Source organism: Diceros bicornis, chromosome 12, assembly GCF_020826845.1.
Source record: "Diceros bicornis minor isolate mBicDic1 chromosome 12, mDicBic1.mat.cur, whole genome shotgun sequence".
Taxonomy (NCBI): Eukaryota; Metazoa; Chordata; class Mammalia; order Perissodactyla; family Rhinocerotidae; genus Diceros; species Diceros bicornis.
Window position 1 is genome coordinate 47,110,915 of NC_080751.1, and position 22,674 is coordinate 47,133,588.

The 22,674-nt window shown below is 36.6% G+C and overlaps 1 protein-coding gene across 4 annotated transcripts in view; it reads left to right on the plus strand.

Moving 5' to 3' along the window:
- Nucleotides 1-22,674, plus strand: part of HEATR5B (HEAT repeat containing 5B) — a 101,517-nt gene that overhangs the window by 63,166 nt on the left and 15,677 nt on the right. For 3 of the 4 annotated variants that reach the window (XM_058551426.1, XM_058551427.1, XM_058551429.1), the window contains exons 25-33: nt 1,299-1,480; nt 4,292-4,360; nt 9,108-9,287; nt 13,151-13,388; nt 14,705-14,959; nt 16,804-16,931; nt 19,917-20,061; nt 20,589-20,855; nt 22,022-22,246. In XM_058551426.1, the coding sequence (XP_058407409.1) occupies nt 1,299-1,480; nt 4,292-4,360; nt 9,108-9,287; nt 13,151-13,388; nt 14,705-14,959; nt 16,804-16,931; nt 19,917-20,061; nt 20,589-20,855; nt 22,022-22,246 (1,689 nt within the window). The remainder of the gene's footprint in view (nt 1-1,298; nt 1,481-4,291; nt 4,361-9,107; nt 9,288-13,150; nt 13,389-14,704; nt 14,960-16,803; nt 16,932-19,916; nt 20,062-20,588; nt 20,856-22,021; nt 22,247-22,674) is intronic. The other variant, XM_058551428.1, reaches the window with a different exon arrangement.

Here is a 22,674-nt window from a genome sequence, read left to right on the forward strand (position 1 = left end):
ACAGAATTGCTACTGCTTCAAAAGGACTTTGAGAGACTTGAAGCCTCCTGAAGAACTTCAGAATCCTTGAGCATGATAAATTCTTTAGATAATTTCTGTTGCTATGACTTTAAGTTCACTGGTCTTTTCTTCTTTGGTATCTAATTGCTATTAATCTTATCAAGTGTATTTTTCATTACAGATTATTTTATTTTTTATCTCTAGAAGTCTCATTTGTGGTTTTCTGTCTTTTATTTCTCTCTTCATCATGTTCATGCTTTCCTTTTCCTTCTTGAATATAGGCAACATATTTATAATAGCTATTTTAACGTTCCTGTCTGCTAATTCTATCATCTCTTTCATTTTTGGACCTGTTTTTATTCGCTGATTTTTTTTTTCTTTTCTTGTTATGAGATATGTTTTCCTGCTTCTTTACATCTCTGGTAAATTTTTATTAGATGCTAGGCATTGCAACTTTTTGATATTAGTGCTGGATTTTGTTGTATTCCTTGAAATAGTGTTCAACTTCATTCTGGGATGTAGTTAAATTACTTGGTATCATTTGAATTCTTTCAAGACTTGCTTTTAAGTCTTGATAGGCCAGGTCCAGGGCAGCCTTTACTCTGAGTCTAAAAGGAAAAAGATTTCCCTTTTCTACATATTGTCCTTATAAAAGTTTTTTCCAGAGTAGGGGTTGAAAACTACAGCCTATAGTCCAAATTCAGTCCACAGCCTGTTTTTGTAAATAAAAGTTTTATTGGAGCACAGCATACCCGTTTGTATACACGTGGTCTATGATTACTTTCATTCTACAACAGCAGAGTTGAGTAGTTGTGATAGAAATTATATGGCCAGCAAAGCCAAAAATATTTACTATCTGGTTCTTTACAGAAAAAGCTCACCAATCCCTGTTCTAAAAGAATTACAAACTCCTTTGGGGAAAGTTATGGTAATCAGTTATTTTGCTTAAAATGTCATTTTACATCCTATAATGTCATCTATGTTCGTATTGTGTAAAGGTTTACCAATGTTCTTGAGAGACTATGATATGGAATCTTCCTTTCTTTCTTTCTTTCTTTTTAATAGTTTTGTATTTTATTTTTATATAATTTTTTTATTAAAGTATAGTTGACATACAATATTGTATTAGTTTCAGGTATTGGAAGCTTCATGAAAATATATCTGTGTTGTTTTTAAACATAATGAACTATGTGGATCATAAGTGCTCTTTACAAGCAATTTATTTCATTCCATATTTTCATGTTATTACACTTATTTTTGGAAAAGTTTTCCTTTTTGCCTTCTATTTTTGTTTTTAGATGACCTCTTGGTACTTCATCTCTCTGACCTGATTCGCATGGCTTTCATGGCTGCAACTGATCATAGTAACCAGCTGCGGATGGCTGGGCTTCAAGCGCTTGAAGACATTATCAAGAAGTTTGCGTCTGTGCCTGAGCCAGAATTTCCAGGTCATGTGATTCTGGAGCAGTATCAAGCTAATGTGAGATATTCTGTTTATTTAGAAATTTAAAACTGATCTGAGTGATCATTAAAGGAGTGAAGGCTCTGGAGAAATGTATTTGGAACTGCAGCCTATTTATTCATGTAGATTGCATATCTTTACTCCCATTGTTACATAGCTTCAGTCAACCCACAGTTGGAAAAAATGCAGTCATGCGCTGCATAACGACGTTTCTGTCAACAACAGGTTACGTATACAACAGTGGTCCCATAAGATTAGTACCATGTATCCTAGGTATGTGGTAGGCTATACCATCTAGGTTTGTATGAGTGCACTCTGTGATATTCGCATAACTATGAAATCACCTAACAACACATTTCTCAGAATGTATCCCTGTCATTAAGCGATGCATGACCGTGGTATAAAAAACTTGTCACTATTTTTAAGTTGTGATAGCATATTAGTGATTAAACTAGAATAGAAACTCCAGCCTAGGGTTCCAGTCTTGTGTTTAGATATTTAGCCATGCTATTTAAAAGGTAAAGGAACATTCAAATGTGGACTGGCTACCATTATTTTTATGTGTCAGTACTTGATAAAACATTTTTAAAAATAAAAAGCAATTGCCCCTGTATGCTGAAGGATAAGTGAACTTTTAATAACAGCAGTTAAAAATATCACTGAAAGAATTAGATACTTTCAAAATATTTTTTTATTTCATTCTAAACAGAGATATACTTTTCTCCTGAAATTTATACCTTTATTTATGTTCTTCAAATGAGCCACAGTAGATGTAATCCTGGTAATGGTGGGTTATGTGAAGGCAAAAAAACTTATGTTAAGAAGGAAAGAATAAACATTTTTTTTGTTGTGGTTATGCCAAAATCTTGGCTCCAGACACACCACACCTCATCTAAAAGCTATGCTCAAATATACACAAAATAAAAGTGTGAATAATGTATAATCCATTGTGTGTGTGTGTGTGTGTGTGTGTGTGTGAGGAAGATCAGCCCTGAGCTAACATCTGATGCCATTCCTCTTCATTTTTTTTTGTTGTTGTTGAGGAAGATTGGCCCTAGGCTAACATCGGTGCCCATCTTCCTCTACTTTATATGGGACGCCGCCACAGCATGGCTTGACAAGTGGTGTATCAGTTCGCGCCCAGGATCCGAACCCGCGAACCCCAGGCTGCCAAAGCAGAGCGCACACACTTAACTGCTGCACTGCTGGGCCAGCCCCTATAATCCATTTTTTTACATCATAAGTACAGGTGAAGAAGTTATACTTTCTAGCCCAGCTAGCTATAGAAAACCTGTATACAATTATTTACTCCCAAATACCCAACCTATCAGAATGCAGGTCTATTTTTAACTTTTTATTTAGTAATAATTTCAAACTTACAGAAACGTTGGAGGAATAGTACAAAAGCTGTCTTATGCCCTTTATCCATATTTGCCAATTGTCAATTTTGCCTCATTTGCTTTAATATTGATTTTCTCTTTCTACACACATACACAAATTTTTTCCTAAACCACTTAAAGTAAATTATTTATATCATACACCTTTACCCTTGAACACTTTAGTCTGTATTTCCAAAGGACAAGAACATTGTCTTACGTAAACACAGAAAAGTTATCAACTTCCAGAAATTGATTTACTATTTTCATATAATCTGTCATATTCTACTTTTATCAGTCAACTCAATAATCTTTTTGTAGTAGATTCTCTTTCGTCTTCAGTACAGGATCCAGTACCAGCGATTAGCTGATTATTGCAATACTAGTACTGTAATTAGTTGCCGTGAGTCACAGAGAGGGACTCTTGATCCATTTCCAAATGCTGTTGATGTGTCAGCCTTAGTGACTGAGTCTCCACTGTAAAGGAAGAAGTCTCAAGTTAGGAATTGACTACATAAATAATGCCTTATTTAGCTCGTACATATTAAATCTATCTAAGAATTTATGACTGATGTTGGCTTGTTAAAACTACAGCTCATATGCCTTCACATACTACTTTAACTATTACTGTAACTTATTACTATAACAACAGTACACGAATTAATGTTTCTTGAGCAACGTTCTTTTAAAGCATCTCTTTTTGAGGTGAAATGATCTCTCAGGTCTTTTAGTGACTGTGAGAATTTTTAGTACTACTCAGTTATTTAAAGGAATTGATTGAATTAAATGAGATTTCAACCCATGAAGTAAATACTGTTAGAAATATGTGAATACAGACAGAAAAAAAAAAAAGAATAACAGGGGCCGGCCCGGTGGCGCAAGCGGTTGGGTGCGCGCGCTCCGCTGCGGCGGCCCGGGGTTCGCTGGTTCGGATCCCGGGCGCGCACCGAAGTACTGCTTGGTAAGCCATGCTGTGGCGGCGTCCCATATAAAGTGGAGGAAGATGGGCACTGATGTTAGCCCAGGGCCGTCTTCCTCAGCAAAAAAAAAAAAAAAAGAGGAGGATTGGCGGATGTTAGCTCAGGGCTGATCTCCTCACAAAAAAAAAAAAAAAAAAAAAAAAAAAAAAGAATAACAGTTTTCTGTTATCTCTGGGAACATGTGACTTTTTCAGAAAATCTTGTTTACTATTAAACAAAAACAAAGGAAAAAAGAAGCAAGATGAATTGCCTATTTGGTATAGCATTCATACAGATTTAATAATGATAACCTCCTGGAAAGGGAAAGAAAAATGGTTTGGTTGAGTTCACTGTAACAGAAAAGAGAGCTAAGGGAGATGTGATAAAAAGGAAGGGAACAAATATGTGTTTTGTGTTTTCATCTCCAAAGACACAAGAAGCTTTATGTTCACTACTTATCTTTAAAAATAAAATGCTTGTATTTATTTTTCTAGGTGGGAGCTGCTTTAAGACCCGCGTTTTCACAAGATACCCCATCAGACATAATAGCAAAAGCTTGCCAGGTGAGAAAAATAGGGTTTTATATAGTTATCTTCTATAAATTCATAGATACCTTAGAATTTCACTTCCAAGAAAGAAGAGCGAAAAATCAAATAATACTAATTTTTATCTTGGAAATACAACAGTGAAAGTTTCCTTTTTTATTCTATATCAAATGATGAAGTCGTACCTATTAATCACATCCCTTTTTTGTCATAGCTGAGGAGATGACTGGAGTACATAGTTCTTATATTATCCAGAAGGGAATAGGGATATGAAAGTGATAGAGGGACTACAATAAAAGTAAGGTCACAAAATGTATAATCATTAAAGAATGTATAGTAATGATAACTAGATAATAAAAGATTTTTGACCACAGGTTATGAAAATTCTACGTTTCTGGGTATTAAATTATCGTAAAGAAAATTTTGCAATATGGAAATTTCATTGCAAAATTAATCCCAGGGGATTATTTTCACATTATTATATCTGAAGAGAGTCACAAAAGCACATATGTTCTTACACCTTTAGTAAGTTCCTCTTTTTCATGCCTCGTTCTGAAAAAGGATCCATTCATTAAGGTCTAATCTTTCAGAAAATCAGATTCTTTATCTGCTTTCCTAAGGATAGAAGAGAGGCAACTCTCTCCTTCCCAGTTTCCTGGGTATAGGGCTGTGGTCCATCATTATTGCTTAGAATCCATAATCAAGCTATATGTGGCCTCTATGCAGAGAATGTTCTGCTGTTTGCAATGATAGTCTTGAAATTCTGACTTTGTTCTCTCTGTGGCTGAATGGGCTTACCTCTTCCTCCCATTGTTAAGATTTATTTCTCTGAAGCCTGCTGTCTTAATGGTGACCTTGGGAGAAATGAACTCCTCACACAAACAGAGACCAGCGAGAGACGAGGGAGCCTGGGTTAAGAGAGGGGTCATGGGAGGGCCGGCCCGGTGGTGCAAGCGGTTAAGTGCTCGAGCTCTGCTGCGGGGGCCCGGGGTTCGCCGGTTTGGATCCTGGGTGTGCACTGATGCACCACCTGGCAAGCGATGATGTGGCGGCGTCCCATATAAGGAAGGTGGCACGGATGTTAGCCCAGGGCCCGTCTTCCTCAGCAAAAAAGAGGAGGATTGGCAGATGTTAGCACAGGGCTGATCTCCTCACATACACACAAAAAAATAAATTTAAAAAAAAAATGAGAGGGGTCGTGGATCGTGGTACAAACCTTGGAGTTAGAGTAGGTCATTCGGTTTGGGATACTGACACACAAACATCAGAAATCACAGTCATGTATAAGTAAATGTATTATGATGATGTTTCAAAGCATAGTATTTAAGCAGACAAAACTTCCTTCCAAGCTCCTGATGGTTAGAAAAGTAAAGACTATTAGAATTTCGTCTAGTATGAAAATTTCCTATTACTGAATTTGCCTTAAACTTACTTATTCTGTAGCCCTCGCTGCTGTTCCTGTAAGAAATTTCTTCTTTTCTAGTGGCAGGCTTAAATTTTTGACCCCCTATCCTTCTGTTTCTGGAAGGAAACCTGGTTTTGAAACAAGTGGAGCAGCGGGTTGCAAGTTCCTTTCCTTAAGGGAAAGTAAGGAGTTGGCTTTGGGCAGATCATGAAACATGGCATCCCAGCTTATTTACTAGAATAAATATCATGTTAAATCTGAAAATCAGGGTAAGTCTTAGGTATTATGGGAAGACTCTCAAATGTAACGCAATTGGGGACAGTAATCAGTGAGGTTAATCAAAAATCATTTAAAGCAAGGTTGGAATCATAAAAATAATACATACTCTATAAATATATTATTTCAGCTTAAAATTTATAAATGTATATTTATTCACCACTCTTTTGATGTAAGGTCAAGGTCTTTTCTCTGGATATGATTTTGCTGACTCAGTGCTGCTTCAAACCAAACGTATAAAGCAGTATCTGCAATTTCTAGTTTCATGTTCTTTAAAGTAGAGAAAGTACTTAGGTTTTTGCAAAGCAAACTTAGTGCCAAATCCTCAATCTTTATAATTTTTCCCAGGTTTTAGTTATATTTCTACCAAATTTCACAGAAATATTTATCAAATCTTTTCAATATGTGAAGTTTAGTTTCCTTAGGAATAACAACTCTTTATTTTCACATCCATATTTAATCTCTTTTCACTTTAAATTTCATTATATTTTCAACATTATTTTTACTGGCATTTTATTTTGCTTCGTGTCCATAATTGATAACAATAAAACAAATTTTTATCTTTTTTTTTTTTTGAGGAAGACTGGCCTTGTGCTAACATCATAAGATGTTGCCAATCTTTGTCTTTTTTCTTTTTTCTCCCCGAAGCCCCAGTACATAGTTGTGTATCATAGTTGTAGAGTTGTAGCTCTTCTATATGGGATGCTGCCTCAGCATGGCTTGATGAGCAGTGAGTAGGTCTCCGAACCAGCGAACCCCAGGCCGCCAGAGCGGAACGCACGAACTTAGCCGCTATGCCACTGGACCGGCCCCAATAACAAATCAGTTTTTAAATGTTCTTGTTAATTTTTGTTAATTCAATTTTGAATTCTTCAAGGATAAGGTTATAAGAGAATAAAATAGTTTACGTAAATATTTATTCTCAACTTTTAAAAAGTTTTAGATATAGGAACACAGTGCAGTAATCATGATTCAATATCCAAATGCTCTGAAAACCAAAAGCTTTTTCATAATTTACTTGCCAGTAAAACCTGAGCTGACTATACTCATTTGGCCCTGACGTGAGTGAAGCTGAGTGATACTATAGTGTTGATTAATCTCTCTTAGTGTGATTCATACTACATTTCATTTTAGAAATATCCATGTGTTTGTTGTAGGGCGCTGCCACACTTCTGGCATGGTGTATTCCTTAATGAGGTTCATGTACTTTATTATCTTTCACCAAAAGATTGTGAATTGTGAAACATGCCTTGACCCAAAGATAAGGAAGTGAGGGCTTGTAATTGTGGAGTAACGTTGGCACTGTCAGACCCCCCTTTCCTTCTTGACATTCTTCCCCTGGCTCCGGTGTCACCACACTTGCCTGGTTTTCCTTTTGCTTTTCTGACATTTTATTTTCACTTTCTTTCTTTGTTTATTGTTATTCCATTTGCCCCTTAACTATTTTCCCTGTGTTCTGTCCTTAAGGCTTTTTTTTTTTAATACCTCAGTTCTTGAACAAATTTACCTAGTAACATTGCTTTAGTTATTACCTTTCAGTGGAGGATTCCCAGGTCTACATAGTTACCCTTGACTTTGCTCCTGAAAACCAGACCCAAGTTTCCAACTGCCTGCTGAATATTTTTCCATGAGTCTGTTACTGGTTCTTTGAACTCAGCGTGTTAAAATGTTCATAATCAAAATCATGCTAACTTCTCATCTCCACCAAACTTTTCTATTATGTTATCTCTCTTAAGCAGTGGCATCACCTTCCTTCCGTTCACCCAAGTTAGGAGCTTTAGCAATCAAAATTTGGCAATCTTTGATTCCTCACACTTTTGCATGTCTCTGCCCCCACCCCCTAAAAATATTTAATTGGTTTCCAAATCCTGTGATTTCTACCTCTAAGTCTCTCTCAGATGATACTCCCTTTTCATTCCATTCCCAGTTTCTCTATATCATCTCTTTTCCATAATATTATAATAGTCACTTAAGACGTTGCTTACTGTCTAAACATATTCTTTCCTATATATAAGTACTTGAGCAGTTTTCCTAAAGCACAATTCTAATTCTAATCTCCTTGTTCAGAAGCCTTGGAAACTCGTGATTGACTACCAAATAAAGTCTGAATTTAGTTCGTATGGAATTTATTTTTTTTATTTTTTTATTTTTTTCGTGTGAGGAAGATCAGCCCTGAGCTAACATCCATGCTAATCCTCCTCTTTTTGCTGAGGAAGACTGGCTCTGAGCTAACATCTATTGCCAATCCTCCTCCTTTTTTTCCCCCAAAGCCCCAGTAGGTAGTTGTATGTCATAGTTGCACATCCTTCTAGTTGCTGTATGTGGGACGCAGCCTCAGCATGGCCGGAGAAGTGGTGCGTTGGTGCGCGCTCAGGATCCGAACCCGGGCCGCCAGTGGTGGAGTGCATGCACTTAACCTCTAAGCCACGGGGCCGGCCCCGTATGGAATTTAAATTGTACCATGATCTGATCCCAATTAACTTTCCTAATCCCACCTCTTCTCATGTGTAACTCCCCTATATCTATACACACAAACCTCCCTGATACCTAAACATTCCCATTTCTCCTGCTAGAATTAATCTCTCCTTTCTCTCTTGTTAAGTGTTGTGTTGCAGTCATAAAAGGTTCTCAGGTGTTCGTTCAATCTGTGTTTTCTTGAGGGCAGGAACTAGATTTTTTTTCCCTTTCCCTTTTTTTTTTTTAAATCTGTTCCATAGGACCCACAATAATCTTTTGCCTGTAGTAAGCAGAAATGTTGTTGAATTGAAAAACTATTCATCACTGAACTGATTTGGGTGGAAATTTTTTTCTGTTAAAATTTTTATCAAATTAGACAGTGGAAACATGATTAGTAAACACTGTTTTGTTTTCCACATGGGAGTACAATAAATTCCATACTTGCTATTGATTTGTTAGAAAAAAATAATATTAAAGCATAGCATTGGGGTTTTTTTGGTTCTATTTTGTTCATTGGTTTTGTTTTGTGTTTCTTCCCTCAAGGAAAAAAATCATATTTAGTCCATTCTCATATATGTTAAATGTTAATTTTTTTATACAAAATTTTAAAAAATTTCCTTTGTCTAGGTGTGTAGTACATGGATTGGAAGTGGAGTTGTCAGTGATCTCAGTGATCTCCGTCGAGTACACCATCTGCTTGTTTCCTCTTTGGACAAAGTCCAGGCGGGAAAAGGATCCTCCAGCCAACTGTACCGCGAGAGCGCCACAACCATGGAAAAGCTGGCTGTCCTCAAAGCCTGGGCAGAGGTAACCACAGCCTGTTGTTTTTCAACCATTTCTCCATCCATGAAAAAATGTTCCCTACTCCTGTAGGTTAAAAAAACTTACTTTGATTTTTGTTTTTTTAAAACTGACCTTTGGTACGAAAGGTTTCTGGAAAATCTGTTATTTGCTCTTTCTCACTGAAATACATATACATTTATGTCTCAAAAGAACTCTTATTGAACCTTTGAAAATTATTCTTTTTAATCAGTTTTTTTAAAACTTCTATATTGAGAAAGGGCTCTCTTTACTTATTATGAGGAAATTAGGCAAGGAAAACCTACAAATATAAGTAATAGAAAATATTTTATGCCAAGAATCTTTTATTTAATTAAATTCAGGAGACTTGCCACTGCTCCTTGATACCAAGGCTGCAGGGGTTTGTTTGTTTTGATTTTTTTTATTAATAATTTTATTTATTTATTTATTTTTTCCCCAAAGCCCCAGTGGATAGTTGTATGTCATAGCTGCACATCCTTCTAGTTGCTGTATGTGGGACGTGGCCTCAGCGTGGCTGGAGAAGCGGTGCGTCGGTGCGCGCTGGGGATCGAACCCCGGGCCGCCAGCATTGGAGGGCGCACACTTAACCGCTAAGCCAGGGGGCCGGCCCTGTTTTGATTTTTAATAGCTAGTTTTACCTCTTTCATTCCCGCAGCCACTTTAAATATAGTGATATTGCTTTAAATTCACGTTTCTAGATTCTATCTGCCACTTGCTTTAAATTCTTATTGTCTGACCTCAGGTATTTCAGGTAACTCTTTATTCCTTCCTTTGCCAACCCAGTGTCTCACATCCCTGTTTCCATGGTTAGCAGCAGCCTGTGACCACCCAATAGGCAATTGCTGGCTCAAAGCATGCAGCATCTAGATGATACAGTTGAGATAAAGGACCTCTGGGTTTTTGTTTTTGTTTTTGTTTCCACAGAAAAAAAAATGGAAAAATGTAGAGCTCAATAAGATATTGTGGAAATTAGTTTTTTCTCTGATTTTTAGACTATAGATCAAGCTGTCTTTCAAATAGAGTATCCTGGAGTGTTCCTTCGTTTTACTCTGCTGCCATGTTTACCTTAGACAAGTAAAATAATATTTTTTGTTTACATTGATAAAATATTTGTTCTTATTGATAAAATTTTAGTTTTTTTCAAATTAATGCAAATTTCTAATTTTAGATGGAAAGTAGTATAAGAAAAAGATACTATAATATGATTGTCTCTGTTTTCTCACTTAGAAATTAATAAAAATTCTTTGTTAATTTTCACATATCTAAATTTTTAGCTAAAACTTACTACTACTTTTCTTGTCTATAGAAATTACATTGTAGCTGATTTAGTGATTTTTATTTAAAAAAAAAACAGCCTTCAGAATTGTTCTTAATTCTCCAACCCCCATTCATTAATTTCCCCAAACAAAGAAACCATTATGTAGTTTGATGATCATAAGATCATTTGGCAGTTAGGTAGTTCTCTGCTGACTTACATTAATGTGCTTGATTCACCCACTAGGAAGTCTGGCATAGTTTAGCATAAAAAGCATTAAATGTTGAATCAGAGGCCCTAGAACAAGTTCTGTCTCTATAATTTACCATCTTTGTGACTTTAGTCAAGTGATTTGATCTCTCAGAGCCTCAGTTTTTTTCATTACAGCTTGGAAGTAATATCTCCTAAGACAGTGTATATAAAAGGACTAAGCATATTGTCTGGCTCTGAGTAAAAGATAAATTATTGCTTTTAAAAAATTAGATCAGAACCTCACATAACTAAATTAATAATGCACATTTTTATTTGAAACTCTTTTCTTATTTTGGGGTAACTTTGTAGTATAATTTAATGATTTGCATCTAAAGGCTTGGCCTTGAATATTGTCTACTAATTCTTTTCCCTGCTTAGCTTCCTTTTTTGTCTTTCTCCTCAAATGCCCGCCATATTTTAGGTTTCTCAAGACTTATCTTTGCTACTTCTTTTTCCCTCAGAAAATGAAGGGTGTTAGTTTTCCAGCTCCTCAGGTTCTTACCTTCAGATCTTTAGATTTATGTGAGTTGATAACTACCCTTTTACCCGTGTGACCTAAGGTGAGTCCTTGAACAGCTTGTTTTCCAAGCCTGTTTTCTCAACCTGAAAGTGTGGATCATAATTATACACATTTCACAGGATTATGATGTGAATTAAATGAGGTAATCAGTGACTTATACAATATGTACCACATCGTATGTGCAAAATAATGTTCCTGCTGTTATTAATGTAATAATTATTTCAAAGTTTTCCTCTGACCAAGACTAACTTTTCTCATTCTCTTATCTCTCACTCTCTTATTCATTCAAAAAAAGTGTTATCGAGCATCAGCTCTGTGCCAGGCTAGAAGTTGGGAATACACCCGCTTTACCTCAGATGCTCCCTGAGATTCGTTCATTCATTACACAAACGACTGAGTGTTCGTTAGGTGCCAGGCACCATGCCTAGGCACTGGGCGTAGTGAGGTGGGGAAGATAGATCATTAAAAACAAATTTTAAAAACGTTCCTTCTCTCAGCGATTTTCTCACCCTCTTATCATTATATTAGTCTGAGTTCATGGAAGGTGAAAACCATGTATTATTTGTCTTCATTGCCTCAGGTCCTAACTAGTAAGGATTTGATGACTGAATGGCTGAATATACTTATTGTGCTTATTGAGACGTTTTCTTAAAATGTTGGTATAATAATAAATCTAGAGGAAGAAAGCAAGCTTAAAATCAATAGAAAATATTAATATGATATATTATATAACTTGAGATCCAAAATCCCTACTCTAAAAATTAATTAGTTTCTATTTCTAAATTGTCAGGTGTTAGTATTACTAACTGTAACTAACTGTTACGAATCATCACAGTGTTAAAGAATGCTTTTCCTCAAAAACGAAGATTCATTAAGTTTCCTATAATCATTGTCCAGGCCTTAGTTGATTACTGTGCCATAGCTGTCTGCCCATTGTAGGAACAGAGATAAGACCCTGCCATCAAGAAGCTTACAGTGTACTATACAGATACATAGACTTCCTTATTAGGTACAACAAAGACAACACTGTGTAGGGGGAAAACAGTTCTCTCAAGATTTTTATCTAGTCCTATTTTCTTTCTTGCTTTCTCCCCCTTTTTTTTTTTCATTGATGTATAATTCGGCTTAGTATGCGCCAAAGCCTAAATACATGCACAAAAACAAAAGAAAACAAACTAACAAAAATAACTTCAACAAAGAAGATTCTTTAAAATTATATTTTAGAAAGTTGCTATTATACATCTTTTTGGTTTACAAAGTGGTGAGAATGGATACGGATAACATATGTGACTAGTAAATTATATTCTTGGCTCAGCTATCTGTTGTAAAGGCTAGATTGCTAAATATCACTTAAGGACTATAAAAGAAGGAGTTCAGAAGGATATTTATGGAAATCCTTTTTATGGCCCCTCCTCCCCTCAGCTTTCTGAGTGTGCCTAATAAGTCTGCCTAATAAATCTATGAAAGTGGAGACAGTAAACAGGAAATTATACCCTATGGTAAAAAAAAAAAAAGGAAAAAAATAACACATATAAAAGGGGGCTTTGTAAAGTAGAACAAAAGAAGCCAGAAAAGATTCAAAGAACCCTACTCAAGTAATATGCTGTGAGAGGAATAGAAATCAATTCAATAAAAAAAAAGATTGCCTGCTAAGCAGGTGGAATTATTCTTTTGAGGTTACAGGAAATCGTGAAGTTGTATACTTTCTATTATCTATAGTCAGTTACTTTTGATGATATAATTGTATAATCATAACAACTTAGAATATGTCATTTTTTAATATTATGCCTTGTTATTTTCTCCTCCTGAATATCTTACTAGGTATATGTGGTTGCTATGAATATTAAAAAGGAAGCAGAGTCGAAACCAAAAAGAACAATTAAAAATACTGATGATGATGATGATGATTATGGTACCATAGATGAACTACCACCAGATAGTTTAATAACACTTGTACAACCTGAACTGCCAACGCTCAGCCGCCTGTGGTTGGCAGCATTAAAAGACTATGCGCTTTTGACTTTACCAGCGGAATTTGCTAGTCAGCTCCCCCCAGATGGTAAGTACTGCATTCAGAGTTTTGATATGGAGTTCAAAATAGTAATTAAACAAAATGGAATTGATGGAGGCTAGCAACAACAGTAATAATACCATACTAAATTTCTGTGGACCTCAAGTTGACATTCTCTCTCTCAGAGCATGTTCTCTGTATTGAATTTGTGGATTCAGATATGGCATTAAACTTATTTCTTAGCCCAAGCAAAAATGTTTACAGTTATAGTAATAACTGTATGAGCTGGGGTACTCTAAATACCTATCCATAACAAGTCATCATGCATAACCACAATGAAGTATATTGCTGTGCTGGTCCGTGTACGTATGCAAGGGCAGATGAGGAAGTCCTCAGTTTGGTAGTAAAAACAGGAGGTAGGGAAAAATAGCAGAAGAAGAGTGAAAAAGAAAGAAGAGAGAGAGTTCCTTGGCTATGATAGAAAGAGAAGGTGAGGGCCAGCCCCGGTGGCCTAGTGGTTAAGTTCGGTGTGCTCTGCTTCAGCGGCCCAGGTTTGGTTCCTGGGCATGGACCTACACCACTCGTCTTTCAGTGGCCACATCGTGGCAGCAGCCTACATACAAAATAGAGGAAGATTGGCGGCAGATGTTAGCTCAGGGGGAATCTTCCTCAGAAAGAAAGAAAAAGTGATAAGGGTTTGGAAGTTGCTGGCATCAATGAAGAGGAAGCCTGTTACCACAGCATGGAGAAAGGTAAAGGATACTCAGGGGCATCAGCAGTTGCAGAGGAAAGGCTTGAAACCCTGGCATCGGTGAGGAAGAGACAGGCACTCCAGTTCAGCAGCTGCAGGAAAGACATTTGTTTTGGTAGCTTTGTAATGAGGAGAATCTCTTTGGCCAGATTGCTCTTATACGTGCTATGGTCCGAATGTTTGTATGCCCTCAAAATTCCTAATATTGAAATCCTAATGCCCGATGTGGTGGTAATAGGAGGTGGAGCATTTGGGAGGTGCTTAAGTCATGAGCATGGAGCCCTCATGAGTTGGATTAGTGCCCTTCAGAAAGAGACCCCATAGAGCAACGTAGCCTCTTCACCATGTAAAGACACAGCAAGAAGGCACTGGCTGTGAATCAGCAAGAGGGCCTTTACCTGACCATGCTAGCACCCTGATCTCAGACTTCTAGTCTCCAGAACTATGAGAAATAAATTTCTATTGTTTATAAGCCATCCAGTCTGTGCTATTTTGTTATAGCAGCCTGAATGGACTAAGACAATATGCAATGAGGACTTTTAAGTTAGTTGTTCATAAATGAGTGAACACTTACAATGAAGTAATGTTTTTGATTGATTTGCTTATTTTATAGGTGGAGCATTTTATACTCCTGAGACTATTGATACAGCTAGACTTCACTACCGGAATTCCTGGGCCCCGATTCTCCATGCAGTGGCGCTTTGGTTAAATAGCACAGGATTTACGTGTTCAGAGCCAGCAGAAGCAGCAGCGTTTTCTGGGTTACAAAAACGTTCTACATCTGTCAATTTAAACCAAGCATCAGGAGCAACACCTAGTGCCAAATCTTTGCCAGAAATTAACAAAGACAGAATGCATCTGATTTTAGGTAGGTGTGCCATATTAATGTATTTCAAGATGTATCACTTGTGAAAGTTCATATCTGTAGGGGAAAAAACTTCCTTCTGCCCTTTTAGGTTCTCTTTCTGGCCTAAGAGTTAAACTGTCATAAGACAGATTAACAGGAGAAAAGCATAAAAAATTATCTAATATTTTTACATGCACACAGGAGTCTTTAGAAGGAAAATGAAGACCCAAAGAAGCTCTTAGGCCCAAAAGCTTATATACCATTAAAGAACAATAAATTGTGGGGATGTGACAGGACAAAGGGAGTTGGGCTATGGGCAGTTAATTGTGAGACAGTGACTAGGAAGTATATGGGGGAAACTAACAGGAGATAAGAGTTATTTTAGTAGGTTTGTTTGTACAGGCTATTTCAACATCAACTCCCAGTCGCTGGTGTTAAGAATGTTCTTCTTTTCCTGGTTCAGGGAAGGCACCTTTCCCATGAGAAATTTTCTGACCTGCTTTTAGGTAGAAAAAGGGTCAGAGAGCCCTGCCTGCGTCTGCTATTTCTCAAGTGCCTTCAGCTCACGATAATCAATATGCCAAAGAAGCATATTTTGGTGTGGCATGTTCTGAACTCTTTTATGTCTTTCATTTTAATGCTATGGAAAAGTTTTATATAGCACAATTCAGAGAAGAAATAATAAAAAGAGGATTCTTTTTAGCACATTTTCTAAATTGTTAACTGAATTTTTTATCTAAAAATTTAATTATTAAAAACATTAAAAATTTTAGCTGTCATAGTCACAGAGCAATACTGAATAATTCTCAAGAAAACTAACCTTTTTTTTTCAGTATTAGGTTTTCTTTTAACTTGGCACTAAACGAATTGTCCCATGAGGAAATAATAAAATGCAAAGTTAAAGCAAATTTGAATAAATCTTAGTTTATAATTCCTTTATAGAAGCTCTTTTAACATTTAAGAATTTATATTCTAATGAAGCTCTTAGCAATCTTATGTTTTCTGAGGGGGGAGAGGAACACAATTGGTAAGGTGAAATTTTAGAATTTGTCAGTAGGTCTCATAAATGAAATGTAAAAGACTTGCAAAACAGTGACCTTATTACCCTTATGCAAATTAAGAGCAGTTGTTATCCGTGATATCCATAGTGCCTCCGTAGCTTGCCATTTAAAAAACTTTGTATATATGAAAAATTGTTTGACAACCATTTAATGAGAGGTAATTTTATAACTTTCATAAATTTATTCTTTGTGTGTGTGTGTGTGTGTGTGTGTGTGTGTGTGTGTGAGGAATATCAGCCCTGAGCTAACATCCGTGCTAATCCTCCTCTTTTTGCTTGAGGAAGACCGGCTCTGAGCTAACATCTATTGCCAATCCTCCTCCTTTTTTTTCCCCCAAAGCCCTGGTAGATAGTTGTATGTCATAGTTGCACATCTTTCTAGTTGCTCTATGTGGGACGCGGCCTCAGCGTGGCCAGAGAAGCGGTGCGTTGATGCGCGCTCGGGATCCGAACCCAGGCTGCCAGTAGCGGAGCGCGCGCACTTAACTGCTAAGCCACGGGGCCGGCCCCATAAATTTATTCTTAATATATTATTTTAAAGTGTCCTAGAAATAAAAAATTGAATATCTTCTTAATCAACCTGATGACCTTGGAAATCCCCCACACACACCTCCAATTTGATTATTAACCTAATTGCAAAGCTACAATCTTTGTTAAGTTTGGCTGCTTATTTTGGAAACTGTTTTGAAGTCTACTTGAAGGCATTAGTAAATATATGTTAAAGTAATCTGTAAAAAAAATTTGGTGTCAAAGCAACAAAGTATTTTATATTGACAAACCCATGTTTTTATTTTATGCATTGCAGGTGTGAGTATACAGTTCCTTTGTTCCCCTAGGCCTGAGGAGCCTATAGAACATGTTACAGCATGTCTGCAGGCCTTACATACCTTGCTGGATTCTCCTTATGCCCGAATCCATATTGCAGAAGATCAGGTACAGTGTATTTTTATAATAGGTAATTAATTATATGCTTTTTTCCCATCATATTAAGATAATTTTCTTACAGACGAAATAATATTATATAAGAAGTATTCAGGATTTTGGCATTATCTAAAACCTTATACAGTCATGTATTGCTTAACAATGGGGATATGTGCTGAGAAATGCATCATTAGGCAATTTCGTCATTGTGTGAACATCATCGAGTATACTTACACAAACCTAGATGGTATAGCCTACTAGACATCTACGCTGTATGGTACTTACCTTATGGGACCACCATCATATATGCAATCCGTCATCGACTGTCATTGTGCAGCACATCTACTGTACTGAATGCTGGATGACCAGGTGCAGCTAGACTAGGGATAGTCACTATACTATTTTTGATTTGTTCATCAGCAGTCAAGTAAAATTAAAAATTTAAAGGATGCCTTCAGTCCCAGCTAATGATTCTTCTAATAAGGGGCTAAAGTAATTTATAGGACTATTAAATTATATCACTTCTAAATGTTTGATAAAGTTTTATGTCTCATTTAATGAAATTTTTTTGCAATAAAATGAATTACTTTTTCTAATTTCTGTATGGAATATTTAGAGGACTTTATTCATATTACAGAGCCAAGCTACCACTGGATTTGTTATTCTTCTCTTTAATTAGGTGTTTTATTTTCATAATAAGAACCATCTCTTTGGACACTATCGCTATCACATGCTATCAGTTGGGGTAATTTTCCATAAAAGATAATCAGATAAAAAACAAAGTTGCTATAATTTTATTATATCAAAATTAGTTTTTCACATGATGCTGACCAAACCAAACCAAACCAAGCAAAAGCATATGCTGTGTGATTACGGGATTCACTCACTGATGAACTCTTCTTGTACCCAGGCCTTATAGCCTGAAGCTGTGCCTCAGCTAAATTACAGATCACTGCAAGAAACTTCAGGGTGGTTTTCAAATAATCGAACCTATAAAATTTAATCTGTGAATGAAAAAGGACTACTATATTTACACTTAGTTTTTTTTTGGTTTGAACATTATATCTCACACACCTAACTACCTAGCTATCATTTGGACTCTAATGGTTCATTCAAACATTGGTTTAAATTAGGATGGATTTTTTTTTCTGAGTTGGATCCTATAATTTCAACATTGTCAAGAGTACACCAATTCAAAAATTGTGTTTGTTCACCCAGCACCTTTTACTCTGTGCCTGCCCTGCATCAGACACAATTTGAGGCTATGTATAGATATCAAAAATGGTGTTACTGCACCTGGATTGGGAGATCAGTACAGTATGGTAAGTGCAATGCTAGTGCATGTAAAGGTATAGTGAGAATAGAGAGGAGGAGCACTGACATTATCATAGGAAAATAAGGGATGGCTTCTCAGAGGAGATGATGGTTGAATCAAATCTTGAAAGAAGAATTAGTGAGGCAGCACAGGAGGATGGGTTTTCCTCTTGGGGAGAACAGCAAATGCAAAGACAAGGAGGCGTGAGAGAACATGACAAGTTCGAAGGCACTACTGTCGTTTACCATGGCTGAAGTGAATGGAGCATGTAGGTGTTGTTAGGAGATGAGACTGGATGGCAGGGTAAAGGCCAAATCATGAAGATTTCTTTATGGAATGTTAAAGGGTTTAAAATCTATCTTGAAAGTGATAGGAAATCATTAAAAATGTTTAAATAGAGGAATGACATGATTAAATTTTTATTTCAGAAATACAATGTATGTAGATTGATCACTCTATCAACCCTGTAGAGGTTGGTTAAGAGATGAGAAGGGAGGCCAATTATGAGTCTCCTTTCATAATTCCAGAGAAATAACCAGTACACTAGCCTAGGAAAACTGAATAAAGGAAGAAGGAAAGAGGGCTAAGTCTGGAACCTTAGGGATAAATAGCCAATAATGATTGAGATGAGGGGAAATAAATCAGCAGTGGAGACTACTAGAGAGGTAGGAGAACTAAGGAAGACAGAGTTATCAAAGACAAGAGAGGTGTCTCAAGGATATACAATGGTATCAAAATAAACAGAATCCAGTAAATAAGGACAGAAAAGAGTCCAGAGGAAGTTATTGGTGACCTCAGGCAGAATATTTTCTTTGGTGGATAGAAGCCAGGTTGAGGAGTGAATGAGAGGGTGAAGGAGGTGGAAGCATCTGGGCAGGGAAGGGAAGAAGCAAGATAGAGATAGAGGAGAACATGGGGGCAGATAGAAGGATCTGAGTGGGGTTTTGGGGGAATGGAGTGGGGAGCGGAAATTAGGTAGGAAAAACTTGAGCATTTTCCTTATACTGGGGAGAGGAGCTAACTAGAGAGAGAGGTGAAGATATAAGCTTGAGATCCTTGGAGAGTCATTGGGAAGTCAAATAGGATGGGATAGGAAGCACGTGAGGAAAGGTTAATCAGCCTTGGATAAGAGGCTGGACACTTGATCTTAAGGAGACAGGTAAAGGTGGCTTTGGTTGCAGTTAAGTTTTTTTCTCTCTCTCTGAAATGTGAGGCAGGTTCAATGGATGGGTTTGATGTGGAAGATTGTGAGTAAGAGGCTTAGAGTGAGTGGTGAAAGTTTGTGATAGTTGCTCTCTGAGATGAATCGGAGAAGGATTTACCAGAAGTGCCTAGACTCTCTGGTAGACAATTCTTGGGTACTCAGCTTAGGTTGGAAATCATAAATTTTAGTGGCACTGGACTTGAGCAATACTGTTTACACCAAACAGAGGAAAGAAATAGGAGAATGATAATTTTTGAATGTAAAAGTTATTGAAATATATGAATAATAATTTGTTGACTGAAAATATGTTGGGCTAAAATATGACTATTTCTCAAGATTGTTGCAATGTTCGTTACATAGTCCTATATATTAATTTTAGCTACCAAATTTATTTTTACGTATTTTCTTAGATTTCATAATATAAATGTATCGTTTACAATTACAATTAATTAAATTTCTCTTTATTAATTTATAATAGCTGATTGGTGTTGAGTTGCTGAATGTTTTGCACCGCCTGCTATTGACCTGGAATCCACCATCTGTCCAGCTGCTGGTTACTGGAGTTGTACAACAGATAGTAAGAGCCGCTCAGGATTATTTGCAAGAAAAAAGAAACACTCTAAGTAAGCACTAGAAATTACACTAACTTTGAAGTAGATCTTATTTGTACTCTAATTTTTTAAATATTAATGCCAGGAAGTTGTTTTTTTTTTTGTGAGGAAGACCAGGCCTGACCTAACATCCGATGCCAATCCTCCTCTTTTTTTTTTTTTTTTTTTTTTGCTGAGGAGGACTGGCCCTGGGCTAACATCTGTGCCCACCTTCCTCTACTTTATATGGGACACCGCCACAGCATGGCTTAACAGGCGGTGTGGATCTGAACCGGCGAACCCCGGGCTGCCACAGCAGAGCATGCGCACTTAACCACCTGCACCACCCGGACGGCCCCCTGTCCTTTACTTTTAAGGAGAGGTCAATAAACAGAGTTTTAGTAAGGCAGAGAATTATTCTGAGAAAGACATGTGGCATTAGTTAGACATTTTGTTGTAAATTTTTTTGAGAGAACGTATCAAATATACTTGTCGTGTTGTTTTGTCTACCATTCTTTGTTTTTTTGCTGGAAATTTCACCAAATTTTCTTTTACCCAAGATGAAGATGATATGGAAAAAGAGTCCTGCCCTGTATTAGGAGAAGGAGGTGACAGTGGTGGTCTTATTCCTGGAAAATCTCTTGTGTTTGCTACCATGGAGCTGCTGATGTTCATTTTGGTACGGCATATGCCACATCTCAGTACCAAGATGTCAGACTCTCCAAGTCACGTAGCTACTAAAACCCAGCTGTCGGAAGAAAGTGCTCGTTTGGTGGCAGCCACAGTTACCATACTCTCTGACTTACCGTCGCTTTGTTCACCCGCTGGTACAGTATTGATCACTGTTTGGAAATGCATTATAGTACATTAGACAAAAATGAATTTTCCTTTGATTTTAAGCCCTATTATGACTTATTTTTCCTCTTAAATCTCAAGTGTGAGAGGAGAAGTGGGTCTTTTTTAAGGGTTTATTTACCTTTGGGAGCCTAGAAAGATGAAAGATTTAAAAGACCAAAAACTCAAGATGCTCTTTTCAGCTATATTTCAAACAAACTTCAGCAAGGAGATTGAACCACAGCTTGAGGGAAGACATTGAATGTTAGCAGATATACGTAAGGTGGAATTATTAAACCCTTTCGTTTCTGATCTGGTTGTGACTCTTGAGCAACACTGACAAGCTAAAGAATGTCAGAGGAGAGTGACAACCAACTCTAAGGAGCAACTAAAGAAAATATCGCTGAACAGATACTAGCTGTCTGTAGACACCTGAAGAACTATTCAATGGAAAAGTAGACTTTCCTTCTGTTTTGTCTAGAAGGTAGAAATAGTATCAGGAGACATAAATGAAAATTTTAGCTCAACACAAGCCTACAGATGTGAAAATAATGAATTCTCCATCACTGGAGCTTTGCAGGTAGACTGCAATGGCTGCATGTGAGTGGTGAGGGAGTCTTGCATTAAGTGGGAGATTGAATTCGATGACCTTAAAGTTCTTTCAGCTACAAATTCTAAGATTCCTTTATTTCTTCTTTGCTTACCTGTATAGTCTTTTCATTATTTTCCTGGTTTGGTTAGGCTGACTTTAATAAACTGAAGATTGATTACATGTCTTAGAATTGCTATGTGATTCATGATTCACCAAGTTACTCAGATACCTCTCAAAGTGTATGGCAGTGTTTTCCTATCTTCCTTTCTCATTTTCATTATGAAGGGCATGACATATTAAATAGGTGAAATATTAGAAGTAATAAAAACAAGGCTAGTTGGAAAAAGAAAGAAAATATTAATTCTATCTTCTTTGAAATAACTTGCCACTTTATTTTCTTTTTCAAACATTGAATTATAGTAATAGTTATGCAGTAAATTTTGTATAAAAACAAGGAAAAGAAATAATATTAAACCACAATCAATTATAAAAATATAAACAATTGAAACAACTATAATATGGGACCTGAAGTAGTTATGAGGTAATCTGATTTTGTTTTTATTTCAGGATGTATGACAATCTTGCCCACAATTCTGTTTTTAATTGCAAGAATATTGAAAGACACAGCAATAAAGTCTGCAGATAATCAAGTTCCTCCACCAGTCAGTGCAGCTCTTCAAGGGATTAAAAGTATTGTGACACTTTCAATGGCCAAAACGGAGGATACTCAGAAACAGTGGACAGCTCTAATTCGTAGCACTCTTGCGTGCATCCTGGAGTATTCTCAAGCAGGTAACCCAATCAGAGTTTAAAAATTTTAATCTGTTAGGATATCTGTTTCCCAATAACTAATTAATTGAATGAGCTTGTCAGAAAACTGCTGTATAACAATGAATCCACATAGGGAGGTGTTTTAGTCACATTTTTCAGATACAAACTATAATACCCCTGCCTGGACATTGACTCTAAATGCTCTTGTCTTAGCCCTGAAATATGCATTGGGAGGTCTTTCACCCCAAAAAAGGACAGAAAATTTTAGAAAATAGACCCAGAATTGAATTAACGTGTTAATATATTTGTTTGCTTCAGTTGTTTCTTCAATAAAAATAATAAAATAGGAGAGAAAGTTGAAGAAGTATCTGTTACTACCTCAGCATATCCTCAAATGTAACCACAATCTTGATTCTGATATGTTTCATTCCAGATATATCTGTATATAT